General features: G+C 44.7%; 1 protein-coding gene and 1 pseudogene across 2 annotated transcripts in view; both read left to right on the forward strand.

The window, feature by feature from the left end:
* The first annotated feature begins 108 nt into the window (after positions 1–108).
* Positions 109–688, forward strand: LOC115029591 (annotated as a pseudogene).
* Positions 689–6,213: 5,525 nt separating this feature from the next.
* Cd80 (CD80 molecule) overlaps positions 6,214–11,783 on the forward strand; it is a 38,814-nt gene continuing 33,244 nt past the window's right edge. For both annotated transcript variants that reach the window (XM_029470234.1, XM_021184969.1), the window contains exon 1: positions 6,214–6,544. In XM_029470234.1, coding sequence (XP_029326094.1) covers positions 6,430–6,544 — 115 coding nt within the window. In that variant the 5' untranslated portion in view covers positions 6,214–6,429. The remainder of the gene's footprint in view (positions 6,545–11,783) is intronic.

Consider the following 11,783-nt stretch of genomic DNA (forward strand, 5'->3'; position numbering starts at 1 on the left):
GCACTGGACGGAAGGAGGAAGGGGCGGTGCTGGGGGCGCCCAAGCCTTGCGCATCAGCCCGGGAACCGCTCCGCGCTGCGTGTGGGCCGAGTGGAGTGGTGTCCGGCCAGCCCCGTGCCCGCCCTGCCAGGGTTCTGCCCTGCCAGGGTTCTGACCCGCGGACCGTTGGACTCCCAGAGCGGCTTGGGCTCACCGATTCTAACCCTAGTCCGTTCGGCTGTGGTTCTGCGTGCTCTCCACAGAAGGGTTTCAAACGGGAGCTTATAGGGGGAACTCTTAGGTTCTTTCCCCTAAATTATGACTCTGGATTCGTTAAAACCCTAAGGTGGCAATGGCGGTGTTGAGCCCAGATGTCAGGTTCCGAGTATAAACGTGCGCGGGTGAACACTCTCCCCCGTACCCTCGATCCAGCTCGGTACAGCATCGTCTCCAGAAAGGCACAAATCGGGCCTTGTGCTTAAATGGAATATCTGCTTCTATACAGTGACCCCGACGCACATCAAAGATCCTGCTTTGACTCCTTAGACTCCAAGATCAGAACATGTCTGCCCTAATTTCAGACCTACTCCCAAGAACTCACTTTTAGGAGCTATGCTGGGAACATCCCCTCTTCTATGTTTTCAAAACAGAAAGAAAGGAAAGACTTATCTGGGAAGGAAACTTGAACTGAACATTTAACATCTATTAATTTTGGCGTTGATGACTCTATTCTTGTATAAATAAATCTATTAATCACAAAAATAATAAAGGAGGTGTTCACGTGGAGTTTAGGGACATTTTATTAAGCAAAAATAAATTGATAAGTCATAGGAAAATTAATATATTCAATAAATGTGTGTGTGTTGCTTGGAAGGATAAGCATCAAATTGTAAATAATTAGAAGTGCCTCTCAGAAGAGGAACAAAAAGCTTTCTGAGTAAAGAGAGGAATGAAGGAAAATTAAATTTTGATTTATTTTTTGAGACTAGGCTGGTCTCAAACTCGTGACCCTCCTGCCTCTACCTTTAGAATGCTAGAATTTCAGTCTTACAACACCACACCTAGTTTATATCTTTTAGAATATTTTTTCTATATTATATCTAAAGGCATTTTAGAGAAAAAATAGAAACTAGATGTTACCCCTCTAGATTATACATATATCAGTCTTTATGGTATGCATATGATTTTAAAACAATGGGGTCATTTTTTAAATAGAATTTTAAAATTTTAAGAATTTTTCTTAAAAACTGGCTTTATCAACTACTAACGTGACTCCAAATGTCCACAAACGTTAACACTTCCACAGTAAGCTAACTTCTAGTTTGATATAATAAAAAGGACGAGGCCCTGGGGTCCAGCTGCTCTCTCACCAGATCGCGGTTAAAACTGTTTTAAAAGAGAAAAGATTCACTGAGGATCAGAAAACAGAACAGTTCAACACAGCTTTGACACTGCATAGACCCGAATGCCTTGAGTGCCGATGACACTGTAACACTATGAGTGTTACGACCGCTAAAGCTTAGGGACTGTGCACTAGCACCCACTGCACACTGACAGGAAGTAGTTCATATGCAGGGCGGGTTGGACTCTCTAACAGAGACTAACAGTGGAACCGCAGCAAGGGCCAAAGGAGAACAGAGCACAGGATAGACCAGAAAACTCCTCAGAATAAACGCAGAGAGCGTGGAAACTGGAAAGCCAGGGACAGAGACGTGGAAAGCCAAAAGCAGCTGGTATGTGGTCCATTCAGGAAGACTAAGATGATATCTGAGCAGCTAACTGTATGTCCTCTTGGCTGGACCACAGCACCCAGATTGTTCAAATCTTCCTCCAGATGGGAAGGTATTTTACATCCGAGATTAGCCTTTATATCAGTAAACACTAGGTACAGTGGATTATCCTCCATAATGTGGGCAGGCCTCATTGAATCACTTAAAGATCTTAAGAGAGAGGACTCCCCTCCTCCTGGAAAAAGAGAATTCTGCTAACTGACAGCCTTCGGGGTACAGAAGGAGACTCCACCTCGACACAATGGCAAAAGTAGAATGCACATGTCCTTAAAAATAGTTTACATCATCAGACAGCACCTCCATGGGAGTATTTGTTCAACTCACCCCATTCTAGTGAGAAAACCCAGACCAGTGAAGAGAGTTCCTTGGATTTTGTGTGATCTGGTTATGCAAAAAGAATCAGGCCTGGGGCCCAGAATTAGCCTTTCCATTCTCATACTGCCGCTTAGCAAAAAAAAAAAAAAAATCACAAAATGACTTGCAGCTAAACACTGGTTATGTTAAAGGCACATAGCCTGATTTTTATAATATTCTTTTCCTCCCCTTCCCCAGTAGAATTAAGCATCTTATAAATATAAAACTTGTAAAGAAAAATATCGGCATGGTGGTGGCACACACCTTTAATCCCAGCACTCGGGAGGCAAAGGCAGACGGATTTCTGAGTTCGAGGCCAGCCTGGTCTACAAAGTGAGTTCCAGGACAGCCAAGAATATACAGAGAAACCCTGTCTCAAAAAAAAAAAAAAAAAAAAAAAAAAAAGAAAAGAAAAGAAAAAAAAAGAAAAAGAAAAAAGAAGCAGGCAGTAAGGCAGTAATTGCAGTGAATAAACGGGTGGAGGGGAGGCTTTGTGACAGAGACACTTGATGAACTGACAACTGAATGTTAGGAAAAGCTAACCCTTCGAAGCAGAACAGAAAGACAGCAGGGGAAGTCCTTGTTGTTTGTCTCCACAGGCCAGGGCTTCCCAACCTTTGGTAGAGACCTGCCAGTACATTTTGAAATCTTCTCTGGTGACTTCCTTGCCAAGGGTTTCCGTTGCTGCATTCCCACTTTTGCTGGATTCCCCCACCAGACGGGCAGCCCTCCTGGCTCCCCAAACCCACTTCATTTCCCGAACTTGCAAAAGGCCTTCCATGCTCCAACCACAGAGACTCACTGAGGAACTTCACTGGCCACAGGGCTCTCACAGAGAACGCAGCCTTCAGGGGAGAACAAAAACAAGAACGGGGTGTTTTGTCAGGTGATTTTTCTTCTAAGGCCCCTGTGCCCCACAGCCTGCACTGATCAACCTGGACCCACCACTGTAAGTCTGCTCTCACTGCTGTCTCTAGAAGACTTCCGGACACACACTGCAGTAAAGAAAATTCTAGAAGGAGACATTCAGTTGCCTTGTCCTTCCAACCTGTTCCTCCTCCCTCAGAGGTGTCAGTCCCTTACACTCTGGGTCTTACTCTCCATCCTAAACTGCTCCCTGAAGGGAACCCCTGACGCTTCTTAGGGTGGGGTGCCTTTAAAGAACCAACAGGCCATCTGAGGAGCCATCAATGACCTGCCCCCAAAGAAATAAACATCTAAGGTTCTGTAGCAGTATGAACCCATTCCTCCCGCAGAGCCTTCCAGTGGCCAAATCCTTTCCCATATTCAAATGCTGGGGGTAAGAGGGAGCCGGGGAGGGAGGGAGCCGGCGGGGCGGGGGGGGGGGTGTCTATGCCTCCTCACAAGCTATGCTTAAAATACCGGGCTAGGACAGCAGACAAAGAGAGCATTCTGTGTAATTATATTGATATACAGTTCTAAATGTGCAAACACCTCAATAGAAGAAGAAGACAAGGAGAAGCAGGAGGCGGCAGCAGGGGGCAATTTTAGACCCCATGGAAATGCTAGTGGTGATATACAGGTGTTCACTATCTTAATTGGTGATGGCTTGTGTGTGTGTCCAACTGAGTATTTTAAAGGTATAGTTCTCTCTCTCTCTCTCTCTCTCTCTCTCTCTCGTTTGTTTGTTTGTTTGTTTGTTTGTTTTTCAAGACAAGGATTTTCTGTAGTTCTGACTGTCCCAGAATTCACTCTGTAGACCAGACTGGCTTCGAATTTAGAGATCTGCCTGCTTCTGCCTCTAGAGTGCTGGGATTAAAAATCACGTGTCACCATGTCTAGCTGTCTTTTGGTATACTTTAATCTCAGCAAAGCTATTAAAAGTAAATAATCATGTACGTGAAATTGAAAATTGTGTCCTCCCTAGATAAGGTACAGGGAAAATCCACTACTCATTCACGTCATGACATTTCTCTGTTGTTTTATGCGCAGAATTAAGTTTCCCTTTTAATCTGGAAACCATGACCTTTTGTTCAAGATCATCTTTATAATATGTTGTGAATACAAAATAAGAGGAAACTGTCTGGTTCACTTTTCAGGAAAAAATAGGCAATGAGGGAAAAAAGGGGTATTGAGACAGAGGGAGGAGGGAGGGAGGAAGGCAGGGAGGGAGGGAGGGGGAGGGTAGTAGATACTTCCTGGGTAAATAGCTAGTCTAAGCTACAAACACCGTGTTAAGTCTCTAACAGACTGTGCACTGTCCAGCTATTAAAGCCACGCTCTGGATAACCGCACTATCTGTGCCCCAAATCCTCCATCCCTGGACACTTCCATTTTCCACAATGAGCTACACTAGCTGTGGTCAGGTGAATGAAACAGACCCATCACTGTGATGGCTAGGAGCATACTCCTTGAGTATGGACAAGATGCAAATGGAGTTAGGGCGATGGAGTAAACAGAAAACACTCCCCACCAAATGCCCTACCACATACGAGCCAGCCAGGACAGCTTACACACCACTGTCCAGGCAGAGCTAGTGGCTGGCCCTCACGCTTCCTCTTCTTAGATACCCCAAAGTCTGAGTTTATTACATCCTTGGTGGCCAAATCACATGGGAGCTTCCTCCGAGGTCTTAGTAAAGGGAAGTTGGAAAGGGGAAATTCCTGCCCCCCTGCCGTTTTAGTAACCAGAGGCAGCAAGAAGAGATCACTTGTATATACATGGGCCCCATCTTTTGATTTTTAAGACAAAAGAAAAAGAATCTTCTTCAACAAGTAAGTAAATGCATTTGCTATTTATCATACTATGGGGCGCCTTAGAACACGCTATCTTCGGCCTTATCATATGCATTTTGTTTGTTTGTTTGTTTGTTAAAGACAGGGTCTCACGTATGCCAGGCTGGCCTCAAACTTTCAGTGTAACCCAGGATAATCTGGAACTCCTGGTTCCTCTGCTCCCACCTCTCCAGTGCCTAGACACTGTTTATACCATGCTGGGGAATTGAATTCAGAGCTCCCTGCATGTCAGCTAAGCATTCTACCGACTAAGCCCCATCTTCAGTCCCTAACTCCACAACTTCACGTCTTTTTAAACATACATACAATCATAACTTGCCCTCAGAGCAGTCTCCTGTGGTCTCTTATTCTCAAGGCTGCGGCATTCCAGCACTGTTAGAAAAACACCGTCAGGATTCTTTTGTGTTTCCTAGATGCAAACATTTTTTTGTAGGGCGAAGTTGAGGTTTTTCTAATCAAGAAAATGCCAGTAACAAGTCTCTTCAAGCTAACTGGTTGGTTAAGGGGTATCTCTCCAAAAGAGGAGAGCCACACCATCGGGCCAGTTGTAGGCATGATGTCATTCATTTTCTTTCTTTCTTTTTTCTTTTTCGAGACAGGGTTTCTCTGTATAGCTGTGGCTGTCCTAGAACTTACTTTGTGGACCAGGCTGGCCTCGAACTCAGAAATCTACCTGCCTCTGCCTCCTGAGTGCTGGGGCTTGAAGGTGTGTGCCACCACGCCCGGCTGGGATGTCATTCATTTTCATTTCTCAATTTTGATACTTTATGGAAGAAAAAAGAAAAGATAGATAAACCCCTTCATGTAATACTCCATAGTCTCAATAAGTGGTGTTTGTAACGTGTCTTCTCTTTCCTTCCCTTTTCCTGGTAGATTTCTCTGTTGATTGATGTCCCTGTAGGACTTACTGAGTTTAAGATTCTTGGTTTCCTGTTTTAAGATATAAAGAAACCATTTCCTAACTAAAACACCGCCTTGGACAAATATACTTTTGTCAGTCACTCTGTGTCCAGAATGGAATTTAAGCTTTCTTGGTCTGGCTGCTAGTGAAGGTTCTCTGCTTTTGGCTGTTGTATGTGAAATGGGGTTGGGTGGGAATCACCTCACTGTGTTCTAGTGTTAGTCACCCCACCCCCACGAGCAGAATCCTTTTACCCAGCTTTTTCACCCAGCTGTGGCCGGTGCGGTGGTGCTCGGAACAGGCCTGGACAAGTCACCTCCCCAGAGTTCTGGGGACCTTTGAGTTGCTCTCATGGCCACACCCTGATTGAGAACTCTCACTCTGTTGTCGTAAGAAAGAGCTACTGGGGAGTTTTTTACCTCACAGCCGGCGGCTCAACAGACTCTTACTAGTTTCTCTTTTTCAGGTTGTGAAACTCAACCTTCAAAGACACTCTGTTCCATTTCTGTGGACTAATAGGATCGTCTTTAGCATCTGCCGGGTGTATGCCACCCAGGCTTCTTTCTCTACGGCTCTGGTTCTTGATTTTTGTGTGAGCCTAGGAGGTGCCTAAGCTCCGTTGGCTCTAGATTCTTGGCTTTCCCCATCAATGCTATCCAAAGCATCTGAAGCTATGGCTCGCAGTTGTCAGTTGATGCAGGATACACCACTCAGGCTCATTCTTCTCTTTGTGCTGCTGATTCGTCTTTCACAAGTGTCTTCAGGTAAGGAAAGAACTTTCAGGAACTTGACTTAAGCTCACTGGGGTTTTGAGGAAGATGATGCTGTCTATGCCGTATCTCTCCATTCACTTTGTGACCCTCCCCTGTTCCCTTTGTGAGCTGGAGAGCCCTTCAGAGTATCCTCTGGAGTACTTCAAAGCTATGAAAGTTGTGGTTCGAAGAGGTTAAAGGATGCGTAGGGTCACACAGAAAGTTAGACAGCAACTTAAAGCAAGAACTTCAACTCTAACATAGAGGTGGGGACATTGCCATTTCAACAACACAAAAAACCCACGAGCAGCTGAGAGCTGTGGCCTCCTTCATCGATATTAGATGTTCATTTACATCTTGTTATGTGCCAACAGCGTTGGTCTGGGAGTCTGGTTTCCAAAGTGTGTTTCTATGATACAACTGAATTAATGTAACCGACCTCCTTTGGGGTGGGGTGGGGAATTGAGACGCTTCTTAGCATGAAATCTTTCTCTTAATATTTCTTCTTAAGCTTTGCTTTCTTCCTCTGGCAGCCAACACCCAAGATGTAGCACAAAAATTAGCCTTTAAGATATTTCTAACGGGGGCTGGAGAGATGGCTCAGCCGTTAAAGGCTAGGCTCACAACCAAAAATATAAGATATTTCTAACGGGCTGTATGTTTCATATGGTGTTCTTCAAAGAATATTTTGTTCTCGATGCATTTCTGCTTCTATGAAGGTGGTCTATACAGAAGCTAGGCTTCCAGGATTATTCAGAGGGCATGGGAGATCTGTGCAAGCCGTGCCTGTGTGTACTTGGACCACTATGTCCTGCATTACTATTTTTTTTTAAATGGGGTAGCTGACACAGGTAACTTTTTAAGGTCAGAAAACAAAAGATCTGGTTTCTAAGGAGTAGTGTATAAATTGGTTTCTCACAAACAAGGAGGAAGCCGGACTTCCGGAAACCGGACTGTCCGAGGCCCTGCTGTAAAGCAGCTCACCCAAAACCCTGCCCTGAATATGAAAAAGTGTGAGAGACAAGGAGAGGGCAGGGAGGAGGATAAAGGATGCATAGACCACTGGCTACAAGTAGTGGCAGTTTTAAATTTTCTGTTCCAAGTCGTGAAACTTAGTTGCAGAACCCAGAGTACCATGACTTAAGTCCTCATTCACACTTCAGGTTCTGGAAACAGTTAAATGTCCAATAATTACATAGTTACAAACTTTATCTGGAAATTAGGGGAGCACCCCCAAACTCAAGTCTTCAGGAGAAAGTATAGAAACCCAGAGACTGGGCTGGGAATGGATGGGTGGGTATTGTGGAAAACTTTCAAAAAGTTAGAGAAGAACTGGCAAAATTTAAACCAAGCAATTTAAAACAATTGCACCAGAAAAATTGGTCAGAATTAAGCCAAAGTGATACATTTTTAGCCATCAGGAAAGCACTGTGTGCTATGGCTATGCCCGGTTCTTTCTGCTCTGAGTCAAAAAATAAGTCTATGAACATCTTAGCTTTGCATGTCCACCCTATCTCAGAGGTTAGTTGAGCCTGAGATTCGTGTCCTCAAACAATTTTGCTTATGTGAGTCCTTCAGCTAACCCCTCAAGAAATAAAGAGGTCCTGATTACTGACACTAAGGATCTGAGAAAGGAGGGAGTAGGGGGGGGTGCAGGAGAAGACCTGACGGAGGCAGATGGCAATGGAGGATTCAGGGGTGGGGGAGGGTATCAAAGTGACAGGGTCTCATGTAGCCTAGGCTAGCTACCCTTACTCAATAGGTAACGAAGGATGACATTGAACTTTTGATCCTCCTGCCTCTACCTCCTAAATACTAGGATGCTAGACATCTACTACCATGCCCAGTTTGTGCAGTATTAGAGATCAAACCCAAGGGCTTCTTACATTCTGGGCAAGCACTTTGCCAGTTGGGCTACATTGAAGCTGTGTGGCTTGTTCTTTGTAAGCATTGAATTCAACAAATAGCAGGCAGTTTCTGGGTACAAAGATGTGTTTGTTGGTCCTGGGGATAAATTATGAGTCCTTTCCTTCATGTAATTCCTAGTCACTGGAAGGAAGAAGACAAGCAATCTCGTAACCATAGCATTAAATATGTGACCACTGCAGAGATGAGAACTTTGAAGAGAAGTTATTATTCAGACGTGCTATTTTCAGTGGCTGGATCACGACCAGAAGGGGCCAGGCCTGGGCTTTCAGGTCACCATTGGGAATCTGAATGTTACTCAGATTGTACTGGGGGAGGGTTGGGAGGGTTTTAGAGGGAGGTGGGGTTGGCACTATCTATACATTATACATATCTAACACCTGGGGGTTTCTTAAAAGACAGTCTCCAATACAGGGGATTTTTTTTTTTTTAGAGAAGTGAAATTATTTTGCATAATACTATAACGATGTATCTATTACTCATAGATGTTTCAAACAGATATAAAGCACACCTCCTAGAGGGAACGCTAAATCATGACTTTGGGAGATAATGATGTGTCAGAGGAGGTTCGTGGACTGTATGTAACAAATGTGTCACTGTGATATGGGTGGCTGCTGAGGAGATGAAGCTGGAAGTTGAGGACAGGATCGGTCTGTGGGAATCCGTCATGCTTGTCTGCCCAATTCTGCTGGGAACCTAAAACTGCCTCGACAAATACTTCTGAAATATTTTATGTTTCGGTTTTTTGGAGTCAGGGTCTCATTCTGTTGCCCAGGCTGGCCTAGAATTCAGTACGTAGCTCCGTCTTGCCTCAAACTCCCAACTCAGTTTCCAGAGTAGCAAGGCTTAGGTCTGTGAGCTACCTACCAGGTCCAGCTTTAAAGCTTTCATTTAGCAGCTGCTGCTTCTTAGATGGATTTGGAATGGGGCTTGAGCTTCGGCATCTCTAGGAAGCATGCAAGTGATGCTGAGGCTGGAGAACTGTACAGTCTCATTTGAGTATGAGGTCTGTATGCAAAGGACGGTTAAAGAAAAACAGGAAATGTGGAGTCAGATGTGTTAGCACGGGTCTGTACTCCCTGATACTCTGGAGGCTGAGCAGGAGGATCAAAGCATCAAGACTTCCTGGGATAGAAAGTGAACGCAAGGCTAACATGGACTATACCTTGAAATAAAAAGCATGGGCCGGAATATAGCCTGGTGGATAGAGTACTCGCCCAGCATATATGAGGTGCTCCGCTTCATCTCTAGTAAGGTATAAGGCACAAGCCTGTAATCTTAGCACGTTGGAGGTATAGACAGGAGAGAAATTTGGAGTCATTCTCTAGGGCATAGTGAGTTGGAGACCAACTTGAGTTACACGAGTTCTTGTCTTGGAAAAATCGGGGGAGGGCACTGAAGATATAGCCCAGTGATGGGTGCTTGAGGCTCTGTGTTCAATCCTCGGACTGAGAAACACACAAAAATCTTTTGAGTTGCCAAAGTGTGAGGAATGGCTTGTAGAGCAGCCACAGCCATTGTGCAAAAGTCTAACAGGAGGCTGTTTCTGGAGCCAAATGTATAGGGGGATGCGATGGTCCTGATGAAAGGAAGGTGTTGGGGGGAAGTGGATGGACTGAGGATGTACAATATGAAGCTGGTGAGGACTGGGCAGGTTTTGGTGAGGATGTGGGTGGCCTGTGGTGCCTGGGGTCAAGATCAAGTCAGGTGAAGTAAGATAGTACAGAACTGTTTTGGAGTTGGGTGGATGTACTACACCTTCAGTCCTGCTCTGGGACAGGAAGCCACACCCTAGTGGCATGGTCCTCTCTCTCCTATTACTCTCCAGCCATCTGTACCCAGAGCAAGTTGGCCTCTTCTTCTCAAGAGAGAACTCAGCCATATCCTCTCTGCCATCAGGTTTCAAACACGGTTTTCTGAGGTAGAAGCACATGACTGTATTCCAGAAAATGGTGGCTAGGAGCAACGAGCATAAATGGGCAGCCTTCCCCTCAGGGCTGGGATCCTTAAAGAATGGCTCAGCTCTAAGGCTCTAAGGCTTCCTGCAGAAGCCAGCCAATGATGTATTAGGGACTCTGGGGTAGAGAAAAAGCTAATGTCCTCAAAGTGTCACCAGTAACTTTTCACCCATTCACACACTGCTGTCCAAACAGGACTAGCCAACGTATCTCATGAGTTGTACCTTCTGGCATCATTACCCTGACAATAGTGGTCCGAATCTCTTAGCCTTCTTACGAACTTAGAATTTAAGAGAAAAAAAATTAAAGATCAGATTTCTATAGAATATAAGGGCTGTATGTAAAGTGGAGAGAAACCGGGGGACCAAGACTGAAATCTTCCAGCAGCTAGCATGCCAGCCCACATCTTCCCTGTGCTGCACCCTGCACAGGCCAAATACCAGGCCCACGGTATTCACTTAATGAGAAGCTTAGAAGTGCCCCATAATATCACCTCCATAGAAAAGACTGTGCCCAAACATCGGCAGTCCCCCATAAAGTACTAACCAGAGAGCTTCGCTCCCAAGACCAGATGAGACTGGGCACATTTGCTGTGGTAGGGCTGTAGACCCATGTATCAGCATTAATATCTCCAGGTCTTAGGAGGATGGGTGGTTCTCATGGCTTTTGTTGGTTTGGTTTGTCCTCTTTTACTCTTTCCAAATTTAGTTCAATTTTTTTTTTCTAGTCTGGCAAAATGCTTATTGAACAAGCACGTTTATGTGTCGCACATCACATCCTTTTGAGTTGTTTTGCTTTGCTTTCAGTGCTGAGAATCAAACTCAGGGTTTGGCAAGTGATCAACCACCTGGTTAAAAACCTCACCTGGTGGATTTGAGATGCTGTGCCCAGCTTGCTTCCTTTATTATGGTGATCCAGCACCAAGACCCTCGCCCAGGGGTTTGGCTGCCGAGGCAGCCTCTTCATCTGCTTCTGTAGTTAGACTCTAGAAAGGTACATCAGTCCTGTGTGGAGGGGAATGCGTGTGTGCGTGTGTGTGTGTGTGTGTGTGTGTGTGTGTGTGTGTGTGCCACATCTCACATGTGGAGTCCAAAGAAATTGGTTTTTTTCTCGATGGTGTAGGTCCTGGGATAGAATTCAGGTTATTAGGTTTAGCATCAATTGCCTTTACCCACTGAGACTTCTCACTTGGCTTTATTTTACTATTTTTATATCTTCTGATTATATTTTCCAATAATATCATAAAAATCAGCTTTTAATTTTATTTTCTTACTTTCATCTAAAACACTCTTTTCTGAAAAATATAAAAGCGTGCACATTGATAGCATTCTTTGGTTTAGGTATGAGGCTTTTTTTTTTTTTTTTTT

The sequence above is a fragment of the Mus caroli genome, chromosome 16 (genome assembly GCF_900094665.2).
Source record: "Mus caroli chromosome 16, CAROLI_EIJ_v1.1, whole genome shotgun sequence".
NCBI classification, from domain to species: Eukaryota; Metazoa; Chordata; class Mammalia; order Rodentia; family Muridae; genus Mus; species Mus caroli.